Source organism: Moschus berezovskii, chromosome 7, assembly GCF_049115385.1.
Source record: "Moschus berezovskii isolate FMDL1 chromosome 7, NW_MosBer_1.0, whole genome shotgun sequence".
In the NCBI taxonomy this organism is placed as follows: Eukaryota; Metazoa; Chordata; class Mammalia; order Artiodactyla; family Moschidae; genus Moschus; species Moschus berezovskii.
In genome coordinates, this window is record NC_142466.1 from 89,576,351 (window position 1) to 89,600,566 (window position 24,216).

Below are 24,216 nucleotides of genomic sequence, written 5' to 3' on the forward strand. Positions count from 1 at the left end.
CTCTTTAATGCAGAATTCCTTTAAAAAAAGACTCAAAAACCAAACCACCCAAAGTGTGGTATTTTTTCCAGATGGTGGTTTTAAACCATTGTTCTGCCCTAATTCAGAGGGATACAACACACTCCCAGCGATCAGCAACATTGGTGTGTGATAGACAATGACCACCTGTATCATGACCTCGGGGCTGTGAGGATGCTCGAGAGAGGGGAGAGCCCCTGTGACTCCGACATCTCCCTGAGCAGGCATCCTCTGTCCATCATCTCCCCTGTGTCCAGCACACTGTTAACTACACTTCATTCCAAGTGCACAGACTAAAAAGTCCTCTAAACATTACCACTATGTTCCCAACACATAAAGGCCACAGCAGACAGCAAATGTACCTTGTAAAACAGCAGAAAATATCCAATCTCCTGTCCTCACGTCGATACAAATCCATGCTGAGAATTGCAGGAAAAATCAGCAGAACCATAGCAAAATTGAATACCACTACTACAGCCGCCTGGGAGGGAAAAAAAAATGTAGAGGTCACTAACACATCTCCTCCCAGTCAGAGGACTGCTTTGAAAAAATAAAGATGCTTTAAACATATCCTCTTTTCACTTTCTTACTGAGGTATTTAAACCCGAAATAAGATGCTAGAATTTATCACTTTGCTTCTCGTCCATCACTAAGAGACCATCTGACTATAATAGGAGGGACTCATCATTCTGATTCTTTCCATCTCTAATAATTCCATGAGTCCATGGGGTACAAACACAGGAACTAAACTAAACTAACATCTTCTAGCAACCTAACCAAACCAAACTGACAAAGGCAGAACAAAGAATATACTTGATATTTTACTTGAAGACAAAAAGAAACATTTTCCTCTTAGAATGTTCCTAAGAGTTCACGCAGCCCTGGTTTTACACTTAGAAATTTTATATATAAAGTGGATCGAGTATATCAAAATGTCACCTTTAAAACATGAAATGAAATTTCAAACACATCCCCTGAGGTTTTTAATAGGCACATTCCAAATAGCCTCTGGAGTAGCCTGGGGGTGTGTAAGGGCAGTAATATAAAAGGTCAAGGAGAGTTAAGCAGAAATTCCTGTGTGTGATTCTAGTGTGCAGAGTAAATAAGTGCAGATTCAAAAGTCACTCCGTAACAGAATAAACATGGGGCTAGATTCTGTAGTGCTTTGGCAAGTCTCCTGCTGACCTAGTAAAAATTATACAATTGGGCTGTTAATAGGGGAAAGTCAACAGAGGACAGTTGAAAGGCTCTCCCATTCAGAAAGGCATGGAAAGAAGGAGCACGATGAAAAAATGCGAGTGGAATGCTAAGCAACCAAGAAATCATCAGAAATTTGCTTGAAAAATAAAACCTCTTACGGGGTTTTTCAAAGAACTGCTTAGTTGTAAAACCATCTCAAACTGGGTAAATGTCTCAGGGTGAGAAAAGAAAACTTGATTATAAGTGGTATGAAACAGTATCAGAGAACTTCGCAAACATCTTTGGATAGTAATTTTTTAATTAATGCTTGAGGCGAAATGCAAGCCCAAGTTTTGGAGAGATGCTTTTCAATGATTAATACTCTGTCCAGTCTACAAAACCCAAAAATAACCAAGAGTCTCCTAAAAATGACCCAATCTCTCTCTTTTAAACATGCCTTGAAAACTCCTCATCAACTCAAAATATATGAAACATGTTAATCAGCCACTGTGATAAGGTATTTTAAAGACCTGTCTAATATGTTACAAGCAACTCACTATTTTGACTAGAGGGTTAATCTAAAAGGTGAATAATTTAAAAAGTCAGGGCTCCATATTAGATACGGATGACACAAAGATAAATAAGACAAAAATCCTGTTCTCAAGGAAAGACACAGCTAGAAACAAATTACAGTTTAAGCTGATAAATGTAGTAATAAAAGTAGGCCATAGTTCCAGAGTGGCTCAGAGGAGGGGGAACATGCAGCTGGGGGTACACATGGGGGTGGGGAGGGTGGTCAAGAAAGGTTTCTTGGGAGATGGAGAAGACAAAAAAGGATTTGGGGAAACCAGGGAGGAAGGATGTGTGGAGGAAATTCAATAGGTCGTGTCTGAGTTCAGGAGCTATGAAGCATTGCTAAGTTTAAAATTCTGTTAAGAGTAAGAGAAAGGGACAGGAGTGATGGAAGGACAGGTAGCTAAGTTATACAGGATCTATTTGATTCCTGCTGCAACCAGGAGGCGGACATCAGTACTGCTGTCATCCCTGTTACCTAATAAAGACCAGTGATTCAGAGGAAGGTCACCAACCTGAGGTTCCCAGTAAATTGGACTCAGACTCAGGCTTGATGTGTCTGTCTCAGGGGACAGACATGGTGACTGGTTGGGGGGTGTCGGGGACGGTGCGGGTAGGATTCCTGACCAATCAGAACAGAGGGGAGAATGGGTCTGATTCTCAAGGGTTTTCCAGGAAACGTCAACCTTGGGGGTTGGATCCTTTCAGCTTCTCTTTTTATTACAGTCAAGCTTAGATCAGGAGTATAATAAGAAACTCTGGGCACCTCATTTTGAATAGAAGTTCCTGGGGATACTGTGAAAAAAATTCATATACACGAACATGTATACAGGTGACCCAGATGTTATGGCCAGAACAACACTGACGCTTTCTGCAGTGGATGGGGGATGCATCTGATACCAGCCTCATCCATCCAAGAAATTTGATGGGCCTCTTGCTTTGTCTCTTTGTAGGGGAAATGGAGCAATTAAAGAAGAAACCCAAGGTAGTCTCCCATCTCAACTTATTGTCCAATAGCTTATTAAATACACAAGTAGGGTATTTTCTGATAAGAAAGTAGTAGAACTCCAATATCCTCTAAAGAGCACGGAAATGGTAAAAACAAACAGCAAGAATTTCTCAGTCAGACAGGAGGGTCACCACCACTACAGCAAACAGCAGTTTAAGAAATTTTAGGTAAACCTGAAAAGCTGATTTTATACCCGCTTTTCAGGGGATGATTTTATACCATCAATCAATTCTAACTGCTGCGCTTAAAGGAAATGTCCCATTCCCCTGCACTGAGACACCTGCAGAGCAGAGAGGAACTGGCCTGCCTAGAGCAGCCCTCATCTAAACCCTCTTACCATCTGGAACAATAAGGCATCCTGTTTAGGGAGTTTTCATTGAAGAACAAATACCATTCAGTTACCAGCAAAACCCTGGTGCACGGCATTGGTTCTCAAAGAATTCTAGACAGTGCCACTGCCTTATGGTATAGAGGTGGCGTTTGGACAGATGGTGAAGACTGACAAAGAGGTTTCTTTGGGGAAAAAAAATCTATTTATTTTGACAAGGTTACACAACTGAAAAAGCTCGACAGGGAAAAATTCTAAATATCGGTTTATTACTGGACAGAACTGTTTTGGATATGTCCCTTTAGATGCTTAACCTATAGCATCCTGAAAATACAAATACAAATGAATAACCAAAGTATCAACTTAACATGGTTTCTAAAGGAAAGAGAAATTATATAATGGTCAATTTCAAATGTCAATACATTTTAAAGGGAACCAAGCATAAAATTTCTGATGGCTACTGCAAAAATCACAGCATGCTTTTTTTCCTTACATTTTCCATCCTTTTTTTTTTTTTTAACAGAGAATGAACCAGTATCACAGGAGGCCATTTTTTAATAAATGAAGATTCCTAGAAAACCTGTAGATGCAATTTTCTAGATACTCCAGTACCCTGGAAAAGAAGTGCAAAACCAACAGCATTCAATTCATCTCAGTAAGGTGCTTACCTTAGAACTTAGCGAACTGGATTTTCTAAAAGATGTAAGGAAAACTCATGTAGCTTTTCAGACCACCACACCATAGGATATCATTAAAGGAGAGTATGCCTTGATGAATCATCAGTTTGTACTGAGAGAACAGGAGAAAATGAGAGAGAGGGACAAGAAGAAAAGAAGGACTGTGAGGCAGCCAGAACAGCGAGGGAAAAGGCAGGCAGAGAAGGACAGAGGCAAGAGGGAGGGGCCCACTGTTAAAAGACGCTAGCGCCATTTCTCAGTGCCAGAACCTGCTGTATACAAGACAAGAGCAGGCTATCAACAGGTGTCGCACACATGCATGCCTGTGCAAAAGGCATCCTACAACTTTAGCTGTACCAAAAAAATTACTAATTAGTGGGCATCTGTTATTTACCTTTCGTATTACTGAGCAGTTATATTTTCATTTTCCTTGAACTTTGGTCCCACTTTCAGATTTAACTTTGTTCATTTATTCACTCACTACTTCTATTTTTTATATATTTATAATAAAAATGAAAAGAACCTTTTTTTAGTATTTCTCTTTTGGGGGTTCTGGTGGTCATAGTGATGGGTACAAAATTTTACACCAAATATTAAACAAATGCAGTGTCCACATCTAGTAAGATCACTAGTTGCTTAGGCCTATACAGGTGATTAGTGAAACAAGATTCATATCGGAAAGCTAAAGAAAGAGCTGGAGTGTGTTAATAAAAATATAAATATAACCCTAATTGATGATTTGTCAATTTCTTCTCCTGGTCACAATCCTTAGAACCTTTTGGTGATTAAAAGGAGCAAGGCAGCATGAATAAAGCTGGATGGATGTAACAAAAGTTTAAAAAGTGGCAACAAAATGTTTCCTTTAAAAACTTGGCCATCTCATGAGTTACTACTGCACTGTAAGACACAGAGAGAAAGGAAAGTCACTGCTTCTTTAATCTTTCTTGGACAACAGTTGAAGCTTTAAAATTTGAATTTAATTCACAAAACCTCAATAATATCCTTGAGGAAGACCACGTCACAAATTGGTCAAGTAGCCTTCTTTATCTGCTGTGTTGACCAATTGCAGGATGTCCCATGAGTTTCAAGCAGCTGAAGAGCAATGCCCATACCATAGCTGCATCCCCAGTCGAGGGAACTCTTCATTCTTACAACTCAGCTGGCTCCTTGGCACAATATTTCAGAGGCCTCTAGGTGTGAAAGGGCCTGGTTTGGAAGGAGCAGAACAAAGAGGGACAAACTTGCATAAGAAAGGGAGAGGAATTCTGAGTTTTGGGGGGCAACTTGAGAATAGGGTAGGGAACCAAAAGGAAAGAGAAGAGGGACCAGGAGAGACTGTGGGGTGAACCAAGGAAGGAAAGGCAGCAAACAGACCAAGGAACGCCCCCAGGCAGAGACTGGACAATATCTCCCCACCTTGTGAAGTATGTCATGCTCAGTTTTATGTTCTCGCCTAGTCTGGGCTACATTGCAACCTCATCCCATGTCAGTGAGTCTGCTTTGTGCATGGCTTTGTGTTGGGGGTTACTTTAGGGAAATTAGGGCCTTCCTGGTGGCTCAGAAGGTAAAGAATACGCCCGCAATGCAGGCGACCTGGGTTCAAACCCTGGGTCAGGAAGATCTCCTGGAAGACAGCACGGCCACTCACTCTAGTATTCTTGCCTGAAGAATTTCATGGACAGAGGAGCTGGCGGGCTACAGTCCATAGGGTCATAAAGAGTAAAACACGACTTAGTGACTAATATTTTCTCCATTTCCATTCAGGGAAATCAAGAGAGGGTGGCCAGCAGGGGAGGGCAGTCGAGCACAGAATTTAGAAGCAGGGGTGATAAAGAACTGGCTGCACCAGGGACCAATCCAAGGACTCCTGCTCATCTGGAGCAGGGGCTTCTAGGCATCCCACACAAAGTAGCCTGGTACCATTTTAGTTTAACTCTCAAGAAAAGGGCAACTCCCTAAGGCAATAGGTTATGAGGATGCCCAGGCCTCAGGGCTTTGGAGCTACAGGGCTTGAAAGGAAAGAAAGAACCCTAGAACTTTGTCTCAAAGGGAGTGACAGCGTCATTGCTTAAAGAAGCATCCACGCCAGAAGAGAGAGCCCCAAATGCTGGCCTGCTTCTTTACTTCATGGTGGTAGGACTGTAAGAACATCAGTGGAGAAAAGGAGACCTGGGAGGCTCACTATGAGCACAGTGCTCACAGACCCAGTCCCTGGAGAGACGCACCTGCAGGGAGAACGCCCGCAGAGCAGGAATTGGGATCAACGCGGCCATGAAGAAGGCTGTGACATTGCTGATGGAGGTGAGGGCCACGCTGGCTCCCGTGCGCTTGAGGCACTCCCCGGTCCTGTCCTGAGAAAGAGAAACCACAGTGCTGGGAGCTGCAAGGTGGGGCCTCAGGCCACATGTTGTCTGAACAACTAACAATTCAAATCAGCGGCAAAACAAGAGAACTAGTATTTTACAATGCTTACGTGAGGGGACATCTCTGCCTTTCTCTCTAACACCAACACTGAAAACCTATCTACAGGCATGTGTTGTTCATGGTCATTTCTATCCAAAGCACAATGCTGCAAGATAATGATTTAAGTAAAATTTTAATATGATTAAAAAGGGGCAAGGAGAAATGAGAATAAGGTGACCAGAAAACTCAAAGAACATTCTGGAACAAGTGTCCTAAGATTCTCCTTACTTATTTACAGTCAGTAATGTGTCTTCTGACTTGGGACTGAAATAGTTCCTGGGGCAGATTGAGAAAAGGGAAAGGACAAACACTCAAGGAAGACGGAGGGACTTCTGCCTTCCTCAAAGCTTTCTTCTTTTGCTTTTCTATTACCTCAAAAGGAATTCTTTTATTCTGTCCCGTCTCACTGAAGGCGTGCGCCAGAAGAAAGACGTCATCCACGCCAACGCCCAGAGCAAGAAATGGCAACACCTGCAGTGGAGACACAGCACAGGGACATGAGGCACACGGGGCCCAATGCTGAGAATCCTGAAGCCGCTGAAGACATTGCTGCCAGCACCCCTGTGAGCTGCCCAAAGGACAGCTCACATGAACTCACGCGAAAAATTTACTTTTATCTGATAATGAAATCCCCATATGCAGAAGTTGTAGCTCACAGTAGACCTTGTACATTACTAAGTTCCATGTATAATAATGTTTTAAGTTAATAAATGAAATGGAATCTAACTCATTTAAAGCAGTGGTCCTCAGAGCATGAGCCCTAGACCAGCTCTGATAGGAGCTGGCTAGCCGCCCCACCCCCACCCTAGATGGACTGCATTAGAAACTCTGGCAATGGGGCCCAGCAATCAGGTTGCACAAGCACCCTCCAGGTGATGCTAATGCACATTCAAGATTAAGACCCACTGCTCGAATACATGATATAAATTCCACTGATAAATGAGGCATTTCTGACTAATCAACAAGCCCATTCAGACCTGCCCACTGTCAAGTGGTCCATTTAGAGACAGCACTCTCTGAGGAATGGGGTATCCAAGTGAAAAAAGACTGGAAGACCCTTTAGGTGACACGGACACATAGGAGGCCAACTAGGCCAAGCCTGGAGAGGGGTGTTTGTCAATGAATAGCGGACGGATGGCTCCTTTAGTACCTGAGTTGTTGCAGCATTAAAGGAAATCCCGATCAATGAGCACAGGCCCAATCCTGCAGCCACTGACAGTGCAACCAACAGGACGCCAGCCAGCCCCACGGCACCCTGGGACTTGGAGCAGTCCCAGCGCAGCATGGTTAAACAGGCATAGGCAAGCTGCAAGCAGAACAGTTGGGGCAGGGGTTGGTGGGGGGAGGTGAAGGAATGAAGGGGAATTGGAGGAGGAGGGAGAGGGAGGGGGAGACACAAAACAAAAGCCAAACATTAGAATGTGTAAAGATTCTAATGTTTTCCCCCACCCATCACCCCAAATCAAAAGGTAGAACTTATTAAATCCCAACAACAACAAAAATTTACATTACAGACATCACACGAAATGATACAAGTCAAAGATGGGCAAACTGCAAATGGTAATAAATGCTTTACATGACCACTTTTTAAACCGTTATGAAGCCGAGCTCTCACTGTCTTGGATGCACGTGTGTGTTAAGAGCAGTTAAAAAGCAGGGGCAGTCATGAAAAGGTAAAAACTGAAAAACAAAACCAGCCCCTCCTCCCCCGGAAGAAGTGAACTGACTATTACCATCAGTAAATAGCCACTGGCCACTCGGATGACGCTGACATCAGAGAAGGACTTGAGGATATCATCCAGGGTCGTCGTGGTAAAGGAAAGCACCTTCTGAGTGGAGTTCTGAGCAACACTCTGATGAACCACCTGTGGTCACAATGCAAAGATAAATTCCCAGATGGGATTTAAGCTGCAATGAGCTTCAAGAGCACAGACTTTAAGTGACATGTCCCCTTTGCCTAACCCCCACTACTTCTGGATGCCTTAAAAAGAGTTCTACATGAGTGGTATTTGGACTTGGATTAACAAGAAATGACCTGGGCCCAGGACAGTGAAGGCTATTGCTAATCAAGTGAGAATGTGGGGCTGCAGTAAGCTGGTGAGCCTGTGTAACTGAAGTTCACTCTGAGAGCTCTATTTACTCTGCATCTCAGACTGCCATTCTCCTCTCCATAACTCTACAACTGATCTGCCAGTGCATCAGTTCTCCCCTAATCCAAAACAACTCATTCTTATGGGTACTCCTCTCCCCCACCCCCCTCCACTTTCATTTGCTGGCCACTTTTAAAAGGTCACATGCAGCTCAGTGGAGGTCACTGCTTGGGAAACAAAGGCCAGCTCCTGTCACATGACCTAACCAAGGGGACTGCAGCTGTGAACAGATTCTATGCCTTGCTAATGTTTTCCAGACACCTTTTCTTGCTAACCAAGTGTTTTTTTAAACTCTGTTATGCTTCGGCTCTGGGGTTCACAACTGGTTCCTCACAATGTTTCAGGGCATTGCAGTTAGAATTAGCATCACCCAGATAGGAAGATTTTCAGTGGAAAGAAAAGGAGAAAGTTCTCATCCCACCAGATTCCCAGAATTACAATCTACTATGAAAATAAATGCGAAGGCAAACAATGCTTTAAAAACATGAAAATGAAGTACTTAGTAACTAAGGGGTCTGTACTAAGATTCAAAGGGCATCAGAACACCAGCTGTTTACCTCCACGTACGTCCTCTGCCAAGCCTCCAGGATGGCTGCTGCCTTGTCCTCGTTCCAGTTGATGTGCGAGACATACTCATAACCCTTGAAGTGTTCATACATTTGCTTGGGAGTCATTAACTGAAACATGGTCTGCAGAGCATGGGCACTGTGATGGGGTGGAAAAGCCACAACATGAGCATCCCCGGGGAGCAGCTCTCACTGTGCAAAATCCCCACCCAGCACCCTTGACTCACCGCAGCCATCCTGTCCTACGTGAGCACATGTTTCCATTAAAATGGGACCTGGATGGTTATTTTATTTAATAGATTGATGTACCATATTAAAGGTGTAACCTTACAAACCTTTTACAGATATGCCCCCAAATTAAATTAATAGGCAATTTCCTTTCTCAGTTTCTATCCAATGAAACAGGAAGGGTAGGGGAGTAGATAGCTTGACCAGATATGCTGGGCTCAGCGTTGCATGCTTGCTTGTGCAGAAATCCCAGACGGCGGCTCTCTCGAGGGAGAAATCTCAGACGGCGTGCCTGACACTTGACGGAGCGGAGTCCACAAGTGCACAGAGGATAATTCTCATTTAGCCGTCAGTTGCTGGTCTTTCCTTTTAACAGTCTGTGACAGAGTTCAGCTCATATCACTTAACTCCACATGGTATGACCAATCCCTCTTGCCTACTTTATATCTGCCCCAATTTTCTAGGTAGTAAGTAGATCTTCTAAAACTCTACAATCACTCACTCTGGTCTTGATGAAAATGATAAACCTGTTTTTGAAAAGTTTCCCAGAAGGTGATTTTTGAGCTGGTCTGGTCACTAATATTTTCTAAGCTTCTATTACACCAGACAGCTAGCTAGGATAACAGTTAAGTATTAATACAAATACACCTGCAGATGTCAGAATAGAAGTGGTTTCTGAGGAGAGGACAGAGAATAGATGGCTTGGATTTTCCGTGTGTTGGATTACCTGACAAGCTTCCCAGTGCTGTTCTTGACTGTGCCACCCACAATCAGTTCCTCCTGCCAGTGCATATACTTTCTGGATAATCCATGACACCCACCATTCAAAACAAGGGCCATATCAAGAGGCTAAAATAAAAAGACAGCCACATAATTACAGGAATTAGTAGGCAGGTCACATGACTTGTTAAAACCCAGTGCATTAAGGGCTTGTTTGTTTCAGTGAGAACATTAATAACAAGGCTAATGAGAGGCGTATGGCAAATCTTACAGCAAAGTTTAGCTCTTTAAACAAACTTAGTTCCACAGACCAAAAAAGTTGAGAGCAAAATCTTAAAAACAAGAGAACTAAAAACGGGGGCAAATATCAAGTTTTTCTCCCTCTCCTGAGGCGAACGCAATGGCTGTACTTACTTTGGTTGCATTTTTGTTGGGGGCTGTGGCGGGACAGTCTGGATCAGCTGGATTGAGGCAGGGCCGGTCCATGTAACCATGACCAACTTCAGCCTTATTCAGCATTTCCTCCCAGCTGTCCACCTGATAGTTTATTTTCTTTAACTCTTCTAGGAATTCCAAAGGGTCAAAGTTTGTCCACTGCAAAGGAGGCTTACCTCTGTGAAAGAAATTAGGAGGTGATACAATGAAAAAGAGGCTTCTAAGCCCTGAGTAAAATAACCAGACTGAATCCAGATTACATCTGGATTGTACGATGCTTTGGGGGGATAAACTATAATTCTAGGACCCTAGAACAAAAGTGAAATGCTCCTTTTCAGTATGCTGCAGTGCTGTGTTTAGTCACTCAGTCATGTCCAACTCTTTGTGACCCCATGGACTGCAGCCCTCCAGGTTCCTTTGTCTATGGAGATTCTCCAGGCAAAAATACTGGAGTGGGTTGCCATGCCCTCCTCCAGGGGATCTTCCCAACCCAGTGATGGAACCCAGATAACTCGCAGATTCTTTATGGTCGGAGCCACCAGGGAAGCCCAGGAATACTAGAGTGGGGAGCCTATCCCTTCTCCAGGGGAACTTCCTGACTCAGGAATTGAACCTGGGTCTCTTGCATTGCAGGTGGATGCTTTACCAGCTAAGTTACCAGGGAATCCTCCTTTCCAGTATGCCTATATGCAAACCTACATCAGGAAAATAATTCATGAATGGACATGGCAAGCAGAAAGCTTACAAATTAACAAAGACATTAAAGAATCTTTACTTGCTTATACAGGATATTGAATACCTAAAAACAAAATTAGTCAAATGGGTGCTCCCAAGCAGAAGACTGAGGCCCAAAATTAAGGGGGGAGGGAAGGCAGGGAGGAAATCACAAAGTCAAATTAGCACTTGCCAGCCTAATAAATACTTTGTAAACGTCATCAATAAAAATATTTGATCTCCATTACCTTTAATAATCCCATACTTATGAGTGCTCTCTGACAGCCCAGCAGTCAACCCCACAAGACCCCTGCTGCCTCTGCCATCACCGCCATGAAGGACACTTCCCTCCACACTCACTTTTGAATTTGTGCTGTTGACAGACCAGAAAGGCTTTTGGCTGCCTGTTATGTGGTTCAAACCACACTGTAGCTGCTCAACCAGGCTGAAGTCATTATTCAGACTCTCCCAACCAGAAAACATAAAACCCCTTATTTCCCATCTAAAACTGTACACTGAAGGTCAGGGTATGGCCACTGCAAATTGCTTTTGCAGATATGTGCAAGCGAGAAGAGAAACAATAACCCAAGCACTAACTCTTGCATAATTAACTGAAAATATCTACATTAATTAACAATTATTCCTTAAATGATGTGGTATACATAATATTCAACTGCTAAACTGTGAAGCCTCCCTTATCATGGCCTTCAAAGATAGTAGGTTTCTCTCTTAAATGTCATTAATGTGATCCAAAGAAAGGTTAGCATTTCACTTAACAGTAAGATCTTAAACTTTAACATGTACCCACTAATAAATTCTCTCCTTAAAAAGTAAGCTAAACCTATGTAAATGCTAGGTCTGCAAAACTGCAAACATTTTAAAGAGTTAAAAATCACACATACTCTGAAATAATTTGCATTTTATTTGCATATAAATAGGCTGGTAAAAGTGAATGAAATTTAATGATGCCTACAGAACTTTTTTTGAAAAGAGGAAAAACATTCTGCCCTCTCCCCCAGCTATTCACTCAAAACATGCACATGGAATTTCAACGTTTTTATTTTTTATTCAAAACTAAAATAGAATAAACAACAATAAAGTAGCGTCAGAAAGATTCTGGAGTTTAGAAATCACAGAGATCAGAAAATAAGATCACACACTTACAGTAGGTATGCTGTCCCAGACTGTAACTTCGCCCCTTCCCAGAAGCAGTCCAAAGGTGTAATAATTAAACAAGGGTAAAGATACTCTATTATCTGTCAAAGTTGAAAAGAACAGGCCATGCATTATGCTAATGTATACTACTGGGCTATCTGAGAATTTTTTGCAAACAAAAGAAAACATATACCTGATCCATGTAACCTGTTTCTGTGATAAGTTCTCCAGATTTATAACACAAATGTTCCAATTTCCACTGCCTATAAAATAAAAAGCAGAGACAAATATTTCTTGTAATAAAGGAAGTCTGTGCTAAATCAGAACTACAGAACGTACAGAAAGAACTCCAATTTTGATCACTTTTCAGCATTTGTCAAAATGAGCAGAGCTTTGCCAAACAGATTCAACAAGCTTACTTTAATGAATAGATAACACACAACTGTAATTAACATGTGGGGTGTTTATGTAAATGAATGCTACCAAAGTACTTGAAAAGTCTTGTTTTCTTAAGTGTTCTCCCAATAATCTTGTTTACACCATTAACATGCTTTTCCACATACATTAAATAACTTTAGGGCAGATAATTCAGAGCTTAATTATCAGAAATTCAAAATAAGTGGGGACTAAATTAGCGAAGTTCACTGACTGGATGAGCAAGCTCCGGGAGTAGATGATGGACAGGGAAGCTTGTCATGCTGCAGTCCATGGGGTCGCAGAAAGTCGGATACAACTGAGCGACTGAACTGAACTGATAATGTATTAACATATACTGAGGTGGAGAAAATATTACTTTTTTAATGGTAGGTAATGTCCTTATTAACAGTGTTCAAAATGAATGTTTCTCCTCTTAACCACAAATGTAAACAATATTTCCAGGTAGATTGGTTTCCCACTTTACATTCTTCTATTCTTGTCCTATAGAAATTATATTAAATATACTGATCAACAATTACCTCTATTAACTATCATCTATTATTATAGAGTTTTGTTATCCCTAAAAGAGTGCTAAACAAACCCAGACCTTCTTCCCAAGTGTATTAGGGAAATAAGTCCAATTTGAAAAAAGAGAAAACCAGGAAAGGGTAAGGATGAGAACTCCAAGTACAGAAAAACATATAAAACTCCGTCTAGACTGCTCTGTTTCATTGGGCTCCTTATTCTCTCTTCCATCAGTTACCCAAAAGGACATTCTGGACTTTGCCCTCTTCCTTACGGAAACTTCCCATATATCCAGTGCCACATATGTCAGTGCCTCACTGAAATGCCACTGTTTTGCTAAGCTTTCTTTGATCAGTCCCATTGAAAGTGACCCCTTTCTCTTGAACCCCAGAACAGTGCTCTCCTTGTTGACACGAGCACCTGTAGAAGGGACTGCCTGTGTTTGCTTTGTACCTGCTTCTCTGTATTGTCTTTCCTCGGCCTAACTATAGGCCATCAGCTCCTGAGAGCAGGGCCCAACTGACCTAACCATCCATCCACCCACCACTCATCCATCTACACATATACTTACATTTTAATTCCATACAGCACAACACATACTATCTAGCACTAGCAGGTTCTGAACATCACTTAGCAACTAACTCTTACTTACACTTGCTTGAGAAGGGCATGGCTATGCTTCAGAAAATCCACTGGGCTTAGAATCAGAAGAAAGGGTTTGAAACCTGGCACTACTATTTGATAACTATTTGAACTCGGACAAATGCTTTAATTAATCAAATTCTGGTTTTTTCACCTAAAAAAAAAATGAAATGGGTTGAACGAGGTATTCTTTAAAGTTCAGGTCAATGCATAAAAGTTCTCTGGTTCTATTGTTGTGTAAGATGGTAATTTCATTGTACAGATGCTCCCACCTTCTCCTTAATTGTGTAAGGGACAAGCCCTTTTAAGGCAGGGTCCTGTTTTGTTAGGAATGCATTGGGCACGCTTACAGCAGCCCTGGGACACCAATTTCCAGGTTCTTTATGGGCCTCCACTTGCAAATTCTGCAAAACTGCACTGGGTGATTGCCTCCCCAACAGCACTCCTTACAGACTGAGAGGGCTGTGCTGGGAAGAGTGAAGATGGGCTCTCAGGCCAAGTCTGCCTGACAATGGCACTAAAACCCCCTCCTCCCCTTTTCCAGAGCCCTGCCAGACGTCCACGCACCTGATCTTGTTTTGGTAACCTCCTGAGAAGCGTGCACACATGATCACAAACTTAGTTCACAGATGAGGAAACAAAGGTATGCCAAGGACAGATGACTTGTCCGACACTGGGGCCTGAGGACTTGATCTCCAGCTGCGTGGGTTTTAGAGTCAATCCAATTAAGACCATGGAGCTTGGAGGTTACAGTAGGAGGGACAAGTACAGATTTTGGTTTTACTCTCCACCCTTCATTCTCTCTGGACAATGAATACATCTACCCTGCCGCTTCCTCTTCTCTCCTATGAAAAACTGTACTTGCCAAGCCCTCAGTTTAGAGGTGTTTGATGATGGGGGTGGGGTGGGGGAAGAGGATGAAGTTAGGTAAATGCCACCCCAGTGGTATTTTCAGTTCTAGGAGAAGATTCAGTTTAAATTCAGCAATCTAAGCAGTCAGTCAGTCAAGCAACTCCAAGTGCCTGCTCTGATCTAAGTGCTGAGGTATAAGAATGGATAGGATGTAGTCACTACACTCTCTTTACACAGGTAAGAAAAAAGACTAGTGGTTTCATTCCAGAACTCTTCCTATGCTTTTACTACATCCACAGCATTGCTAAATCAGCTACGAAGTTGGAGGGTAGTTAGTATTTTGCAAAGGTGTGTTAATCCACCTTACTCTGCCTATCTGTCCCCAGGAATTCATCACAGTAGTTCAAACTATTTTTTTGTTTTTGTTAACACACACCAACTGTTAACATCTGTACGGAATACAAAGTAATGAGAAGTAACTTCTTCCTTTGTGAACTGACAAAAAGGTAACTGGTCCAGAAATATCTAAAATAGTGAAACATCTTTGGAATGGGTAGGCAGCCACCCAAATGGCTGTTTGAAGGACCATACTCATTTGGGGAGAGTGCCAAGATACTTACTGAAAATAATTGTAAAGTAATGTAATTCATATGTTACTAAACTCTAGAGACAAATCAAGACTTTAAAAATCATTTCACTGGAAAACGACCTGAACTAACTAACAGTCCAGGTGTATTTCCAGAGCAATTTTATTGACTAAAACAAAGCAGTCTAAAGCCAGCATGCTCTCCCCACCACCTTACCTGTTATACATATATACATGGACCCGGCTGGCCTGGAGCGCCGAGTCCAGGTGCTGTCGGAGCGCTTCTGTGGTCAGGACGTTAGCACCTTCTTCCTTGGGGGTCTGAATCATGAGTTGAGGATTAAACATAGCCTCTTCTCCAATCTTCTGGCGAGTATAATTTAATTCACGACTTACTCGTCCACCAACTGGTAAACACGTAGGGGTTTCAATTAGAACAGCAAAATCCCCAAATTCACACTCTGTTATCTCACTAAAAGGAGCAGGATACATGATAAATGAGCTCTGGTCATGAAGATGTATGGCTGATGTTAGAGGAGTAACATTCACTTTATTATGATTGGCAATGTTAACTCTACCAATAACAAACATATAAAAAATACTCACTAAACCTATTAACAATGGTCCTGCCTGTCACATATGCAAACCTAATGCATGCATGCTTTGTGCACCTTCTAACTAATACACCATATGTATAGGGGGAGGGGGAAGGAAAACTTGAGACACCTTTTCCTTGCAGACCAGACCAAATACCCCTGTTACAATTTCTTTCACTTGTATAAACAATGTGGCCCTGCAGTGCATTTCAAGATAAATGGCTTCAATTTACACTCTTCTCCTAAATAATCTGGCAAAGGTAACAAGGAAATGTTTCTCCTTGTTGGAAAAAGAAATAAGGAAAGGTGGCAATTGTGTATTTAGCACAAAACTTGCCAGGAGAAAATAAATAATGTGATTCATGTCAGATGCACAAGGGGAAATCCCACTTGAGAGGAACCACATGGATCCGCTGGGGCTGTCTTGGGAGGCCCTGGAACCTGCTCTCTCAGACTCACGTGTTTAGCATCCAGAAAGCACAGGTGTCAGGTTCTGAGTCACCTGGGGGTGGGCTGCCTGTGTTCTGGAAGCTTCCCTAATAAGTCCAAGCCCCTGCCCCAGAATCTCCAGCAGGCAGCCACGGCTGGACATGAGAAGAGCCAGCACAACAAAGCACAAGTAACGCTGTTACTAAAAACTGCTCATCTTCTTCCTCAGGTCCTAGGTTATACTTCAATTAGGGCTTTAGAACATGCCAAGCTCAGGATGCTGCAACATATGGCAGGAAGGGAGTTTCACTTCCCGACAGGGCTGTGTGCGCAGATGGGCCACGGGCATGGATGGGCGCTGTGAGAAGCAGCTCTGAAGAGGCTGCTTTGATTCAACATGGGTAAGTAAGGGCTTTGAGGGAAGGCCCGCAGGGGCAGCAAACATAAGAGAATCCTGGAGCCCCCACACACTCCAGTTCCTACAGGCACTGTAAGCTGAATGTTTACTGAAAAGCAGGCCTTCAGCTATCTTTCAGAAAGAACCCTCAGGGATCACCTCAGTTTTCCCATGAGGAGAAATCCCTTTTCTTCAAGTTTAGTATTCAAGGACATAAACATTTGGTTTGAGCAAGTAAATAAGTACTGGGAACAGCGGGTTGTTTAGTTCTCTTGGCATATTTTATAAACAAGAGAGCAGGATAAAAAGCAAATAATGCCCTCATTAGGGAAACGAGTCCAGATTTGCAGACTGGCAGGGTCATCTGTGCAGGTTCACGCAGATGGCCAAGGCCACCGCGGAACTCTGTGAGGTGAGGATGAACATACTGTGTGTGTTCGAGAGAGAAGGCAGAGGGGAGGTTAAGTGGGAAGGGGTGGCTGGGAGAAGAGAGCGGCAGAGAGAGGGAGGGGAAGAGACAGAGAAACGATCAGTTGGCTATAAAAACTATTTAGATGCTGCAGAAAATTTTGATAAATGCCCAGGGAATTATTGAGGCCCTAACAATCAATGCAAAGTTAAAGACCATAGGAAAACCTAGGAAACAACTTGCAATAGAGGAAGAATTTACACAACAACCACAGGCCTTCTCAGGATGCTCCACTAAAGCTGCCTGCAGGCAGGGTCTGGCTCCTTCTGGCAGGAATCACTATGCATTATTTCAACCAATTAGCTAGTGAACTGAATTACACTCAATCCACATTCTCCAGAGTTAGAAAAGCTGTTTGAGGCAAAAAAAAAAAAAGCAAATTACTAGTCCAGAGGTCACTTCTGAAAAGCCACAGAGTTGCACACCAAGGAGCTCCAAATAGCCTTTTCAGAAAAAAAGCAAGCTCAGTCCCTTCCTTTTCTCTGGATATAAGACATCAATGCCCCACACATATCAATCATTTATATTTCTACCTGCCTCCTTAAACACTGGCATAGTACATGATTTCTCATTCTGTTTACAAAGTTGTAGTACTTGCCTTACCTTTACTGAAGCTTAAAATGTCAGGTGAGTTAAAACCATGAAGTACAGACAAACAACATCAAAGCAGGACCACAGACATTCCACTCCCCTAAACCCCCACCACCCCGGCCAAGAAGCTGCCTGTAACCATAACCAATAAGGTGATGACCTGAGGATTGCACACAAAAATAAAAATCAAACGCACGCTTCATGCTGCTAAGAACTTAAAATTCTTCTAGACCAACCTCATAATGGAGCAATTAATTTATCACAGTGGGTTTCAGAAATGATGCCATTTCCTACAAGATAGGAATTACATAACATCATCTTTTCAGAATTTTTAAGTTGTATATTTAACACCTACATTTTAATAAAGGGGTATATTTGTCATATCTGTGGACTTAAAAACCTTTTTGTTCATCCACCTCTTTGTTCCAATGATAAATAATAATAATAATACTCCAGTGAGTATTTTGCTAATGTGACAACCAGTTTCAACCAAGACTATTATCACTGGCAGATTTAGCAACTAGAGGTGAAGGACTCTGAATTCTAAAGTTTCCTCAACCAGCTATGCTATTTCCTACTTTTGAGTACTGTTATTTTTCCATATTATGCAACCATATTTACTTAACACTTCATCTTACACAAACAAATATGAGTGTTTTTGAAAAACTATTCAGTAACTTTTTCAAAAGTTTAGTTGATAAACATTTGCTCTGATAAATAGTTGTACCATAAATCATTCAGCCAGTAAACATTTGAGGGGTCAAGTGCCATGTGCTACACACTGGGATGTGTGCTGGCTAAGACAATTCCAAGAGGCTCCCTGGCCAGTGAAGCAAATAGGCAATACACAAGCAAACCGATGGGGTAGCCTCATGGCATGACAAGTACCAAGGAGGAAATCAAGATGGTGATGCCATGTGAGTTACTGGGTGGTGGAGAGCAGGGGAAGGGTCAATTCAGATGGAGTTGCCAGGGAAGACCTAGAAGGAAGAAATGCTGATGTTAACGTGGAAGAGCTGGGGGAACAGCATTCTGGCCAGAAGAACCAGGAACCACAAAGTCCTCAGGTTTGCCTTGCTGCAGGGAGAGAAAGAAGGCAAGAATAGCTGGAGCTTGGTGAGACCATGACCTAATCACTCACTTGGTTGCATTGGTAGACTGAGCTCCTTCTCGGGTGAACCTGCATCATAAACTGCACAGCATTCATATGGTCTTACATCAGTATTCAGCCAAGGCACTCTGGAACAAGCTACCAGAAACAGAAACCCCTTTGGACAGGGCAGTTTTATGGACTTACTGACTTCTGCTCCTCTAGCAAATGCCTATCCTAAAATCACAGCTCAGTGACAGTCCCCGAGATGTTCCTTGTCTTACTATCTTTGTCAGCATGCACAAGTGTGAAGCTGTGGTCTCAGGAAGCCATTTCAGGTGACTGAAATTACAGGTGTGGTATGGGGGAAATGTTTTGCTCCTGTCTCTTTCCCATTGTCAAGGTCAAAGTCCTTCATTATTACTTAAAAAATAATCTCATATTTGTGCAATACTGCATAGTCATTTTTGACTACTGAGCAGAATGACCCATAAGATCCATCATTTGTGATATAGATGTGGGGATACAACCATGTGAACGTGGTTATTACCATGTGGTGGTTTATGAATAATGTTTACCTACTTCCCTTTGGGGGGGGTTATCTCTATTTCTTAATCCTTCTGCAAAGAACACATAAAATTAAGACTCCCATGTGACAAAAAGAGAAAAATACGAAAGCTACTTGATAGGCACCTGAATTAAAAATAAACTCAATGCAAGAATATTATGCACCTCTATCATAGGTGCTGGAGAAGACTCTTGAGAGTCCATCGGACTGCAAGGAGATCCAACCGGTCCATTTTAAAGGACATCAATCCTGGGTGTTCATTGGAAGGACTGATGCTAAAGCTGAAACTCCAATACTTTGGCCACCTCATGCGACGTGTTGACTCACTGGAAAAGACTGATGCTGGGAGGGATTGGGGGCAGGAGGAGAAGGGGACGACAGAGAATGGGATGGCTGGATGGCATCAGCGACTCGATGGACATGAGTTTGAGTGAACTCCAGGAGCTGGTGATGGACAGGAGGCCTGGCGTGCTGTGATTCATGGGGTCACAAAGAGTCGGACACGACTGAGCGACTGAACTGATCATAGTCTGAAGTCCTCATAATTTTTCCTTCTCCTAAACTCAACAGACAAAGCAACAAAATAACAACAGAGCTTTTTGAACAAGACTCAGGAAAACTGATACTGAGGATCCTGGGACACAAAATAAAATTTATATGCGTGTGGTGCTTTCCATTTGCAAAGCCCTTCAACACTCATTATTTACTTATCTCTAAACATTTTGCTTAGTGCTGTGCTATGCATAGTTGGTAAGTTGTGTCTAACTGTTTGCGACCCCATGGACTGTAGCCCGCCAGGTTCCTCTGTCCATGAGATTTCCCAGGCAAGAATGCTGGAGCAGGCTGCCATTTCTTCTCTGCTTAGTGCCACCGCCCGCCCCCCGCCGCCATCAAGCTGGAGCAAGGTAGATGGATATGCGATAGGTACAGAGATCAGAAGACATGGGTTCTGAGTCCCAGCCTTGCCACTCGAGGAGCTGAAGTTTGGGATCTAGTTGAATCTCAGTAACCTTCTCTGTAATGTGGGGTAAAAATGACACTGCTAACCTCATAGGATGGTGTGAAGACTGACAATTAGGTGACGTTTCCCAAACCCTTAACCAGGAACTGAGCAGGCCTCCCTTCATTAATTTGTCTATTGAAGGGCATATATTGTCACCCATCCTTTACAGAGCAGGAAACACAGCTGCAGAGTTTGGGTGACTTGCCCAAGGTTCCCAGCTGACAGCAAAGGTGGAGTCAACCTTTAACCAACTGCCCTGCAAACCTCGGGGCTTCTGTGCACCAGCCAAGGACATGAGTTCAGGAGTGCCCAATTCCACATACCAGACCACCAATAGAGCCTTTAGAATTACACAGGATGAATAATTGCTATCTTTATTTAAAGGACAGCAATGTCACCTCTCAGATTTTTTACCACCATCAAGGAGACAGTTTTTTTTCCATAGGACTCCAAGGGAGGCAGTGAACGGGCTCCTTTTTCCTGTGGTCCCCAGAGGGGCTGTCTTAGAGAAGCAGAGTGATGAGGGCACACAGAAAACAAGCAACTCTAAGCCTCCTGACCTACAAAGCCTACCATTTCATTTTCCAGAAATCAGAGGCTTAAACCAGTTCTTTCAAAGAAGTGGGGTATAAAGGATCACTTCTGCAAAAAAGTTCTTGATCAAATTAGGCTGATCCTTCCCTCCCCAAATTCAACTAAGTATAATCTTCCCAGGTGAAGAAGGGCTATTAGATAGGTGGGAAACCCTTCTGCTCAGGGGTCCATACCTCCAGGTCAGTGCCCTTCCAGTCCATGGCAGACATCAGACGTTCCCTGTGATGTTCTGCTGAATCCTTCCTCAGCACGGCCTTTCGCAGAGCTTAATAAACATCTGTGGCATTCATGCAAAAAGCTTTTGCCAAAAGTGTATTGTAATTCACATAAAGATGTTCTGAAGGACCAACCAAAGTGTTTTTCCCAATACATTCCGAGTCCTTTCAGGGAGGAACTGTCCGCTGCCCACTCACCTCGGCTCACACTCAGTGTGTCGGATGAATAAATGAATGAACAGCCTCAATACAGAGCCTTGGGAACAGGCAGTCATCTGTATAAGATATTAATTCTCCCCAAAGCCTCAAAAGTCAATCAGTCAAAACAAATGACCCTTTCAGCCTGAAAAGTACCCACTCAGAGTCCAATTAGGAAAATGGGGTCTGTGTATATGCAAGTGGGGCATTTGCATTTGATTAATCCCATGAATTATCTAACAGCCTCTAGACAGATTTTTTCCCCCCCTTCAGGTCCTCTTTTCAATCTTGCAATTGGTAATTGTGAGCATGAAAAAGTACAAATCTCTAAAAGAGTGTAACTGTAAAATTATTAGCACCAGCTCATTTTCTAAACTGGAAAAAAATGAAGATTCAGCAATTTGGGCAATGGGCTGAAAACTTCTGGGCTGTGAGTTTCAGTCACTCTTCCACCCATCTCTTTTATTCATGACTAGCCAAATGCTGCTTAAGCTTCTAGGCTGTTTTTTTTTTTTTTCCTCCTGGTGGGATTGTGCCCTCGGGTATTGCCATGGGAAAATGCTACAGTCATATAGCCCAAAGAGAATCTGTCTTCATGAACAGAGCCCAGTGCCATGAAAACAGCAAAAACAAGACAAGAGCCGGACAGACACATTGCAACGCCTCCCCAGGGACTGCGTCGGGGGACGAGGAGGGCCAAGTGCTGTGGTAGCAGCGGCTCTGAGCATGCGCCTACTACTAGCCCCCACACCAGCTGTTTGTGGTGCCATCTGTTCCCACCCGGGCTGCTTCCTCTGAATGGCTTTCCTGAAGCCGCCCGCTCGCCCTGTCGGACACGATCAGGTCAGCCCAGCGCTCTGCCCACATTGGACCTGCCCACCCCCCACCCGGTATTTCTTACAGGGCCACCAATTCCCAAGATGACACTGCGTCTGTCAGGAGGCCCATTCTTCACTGGTCACTTGCTGCTGCGGCAAATAAGGGCTGTGGTCAACCCCACCTAAGACGGGCTGAGTGAAGTCAAGCCTGCAGAGCTCAAGATGTCTCTGGCTTCCAGTAGAATGTGGCAGAGTGGAGCTTGGCTCTATCTCTAAGTGCATACTTGCCCAGCTGTGAACTGTCCCAGGCCCTACAGTGATTTCCCCGACTGCTCAAATGCTACTGCAGGCAGATGTAAACCCCAGTCCTATCCCTCTCCAGGAGCTGAGCAAGCCCAGGAGGGTCTGACACAGAGTGGCATGTTTGCTCAGAGGCAATGCTGGACCAGGAAGAAGAACCAGGGACCAAAGACAGCCTGTTGTTATCAAGTTCTAAGTTTTCAGTTCAAGTCCTCCTAATGTCTTCATTTAAAAAAATACAAATACAAAGCAACTGAACAACAACAAAACTGAATGCCTTTGCAAAGCTGCAGGCTCTCTATCTAGCATTCAGGCTGTTGCATAACATTAACCCCAGTTCCCTTCTCCCGGGCTTCTGTGAGGCTGACATCACCTCTCTGAACAGTCTCCTTGCCATTATCCAGCCTGAGCTTCTTTTCACTGGCCTCCTACTTGAGCAGCTTGGGGTGGGGGAGACGATGTGAGTCCCCACCTTTGCACACAGGCTCCCTGGCCCCTGTGAAATTCCGTCTCCTGCACTGACTCTTCCCTCCTGCATCTGTGTGGGGAGACGCACGTCACTGGGGGCCACTTTCATGATTGTGTTGGCATCAGGATTAGCTGGATTAGGAGCCCGACGCATAAGGACCCCCTGGTGCTGTGAGGAAGTTTCATCACTAGGTCACCATGGTGTGAACTATATTCTGTCACCACCACCACCACCACCACTCCCTACAGCCACCAACTGAAAAGTGGGGCTGGGGGGAGGTAGCAGGAAAAATGCTTCTGGGGCAAAACTGCCTCAACTCCTCTTAGCAATAAATTCCCTTGTGGTACATTTCGAAGGACATGAACTACTGAAGACTGTCTCCTTTTTAAAATAAGAAACCTATCCGATTCTTTTACTATCCATAAAGAATTTCATGGGTCTCCCAGTGGCCGTAGGTGGAACGGTGAGCATAGCTACCATAAGACACAAGGGAACATCTCTTCCAGCCCTTTGCTAAAACCAGTCAAGCAGTTTGGGAAGAGAGAGTGTTGGAACCTTACTATGTTCAAGGTGAACAAACCCCTCCATGGTGGTCAATTCTCATTCTTCTAGAGACGCTTGCACTAGCTCTCCCAGGGAGGAGGGGAGGCTTCCCCATTTAATCTGAAGGAAAACAACATGAACACAAGCAGTGGATGGAATCAGGAGTGGCGCAAGCCAGGGGAAACAAGAGGATGGGGACAAAACCAAGAGCACAACTCTTAAACTCCTTTTAAAAATTTTCACCAACAGAAAAGCTTTCCTCCCTTGAAATCATTTGGCCCATTCACCTATCCAAATCTCCCATTCTGGCCGCCACCACTCATGTGGACCCTGCATGAAGTAAACACAATTTGTAGAGAAAGTAATGGGATTTCTGCAAGTGTGTGTGAGTGTGTGCGTGTGTTTTATAGAACAGTCCCTCTTGCACAGAACCAGGCTGTTCCATCAAAGCCGTATCTGTTATATTTCTGTCTTTCTCTTCTGTTTGGTGTATTCACCAACAAGAGAAAAGGAGGTAAGCTTTGGCGGCCCTGACCTGCAGCTGGAACACAATACTTTCGCACAGCCCTGCCGACCCCTGACATAAATTTTACACCGCAGCTGGCATTTACACACTCAGCATTACCATATGTATAGCTGCTCGGTGCTAATTATGCTAATCACCTGTCTAACTCGCTGCTGCGAAAAATGGTTGTATTT

General features: G+C 43.4%; 1 protein-coding gene across 4 annotated transcripts in view; it reads right to left on the reverse strand.

Moving 5' to 3' along the window:
- Positions 1 to 24,216, reverse strand: part of PTCH1 (patched 1) — a 61,232-nt gene that overhangs the window by 24,823 nt on the left and 12,193 nt on the right. For 3 of the 4 annotated variants that reach the window (XM_055427433.2, XM_055427437.2, XM_055427436.2), the window contains 11 exons: positions 15,455 to 15,644; positions 12,409 to 12,478; positions 12,225 to 12,316; positions 10,326 to 10,524; positions 9,919 to 10,040; positions 8,955 to 9,102; positions 7,981 to 8,112; positions 7,398 to 7,553; positions 6,620 to 6,718; positions 6,010 to 6,135; positions 381 to 499 (listed from right to left, as the gene is read on the reverse strand). In XM_055427433.2, the coding sequence (XP_055283408.2) occupies positions 381 to 499; positions 6,010 to 6,135; positions 6,620 to 6,718; positions 7,398 to 7,553; positions 7,981 to 8,112; positions 8,955 to 9,102; positions 9,919 to 10,040; positions 10,326 to 10,524; positions 12,225 to 12,316; positions 12,409 to 12,478; positions 15,455 to 15,644 (1,453 nt within the window). The remainder of the gene's footprint in view (positions 1 to 380; positions 500 to 6,009; positions 6,136 to 6,619; positions 6,719 to 7,397; positions 7,554 to 7,980; positions 8,113 to 8,954; positions 9,103 to 9,918; positions 10,041 to 10,325; positions 10,525 to 12,224; positions 12,317 to 12,408; positions 12,479 to 15,454; positions 15,645 to 24,216) is intronic. The other variant, XM_055427434.2, reaches the window with a different exon arrangement.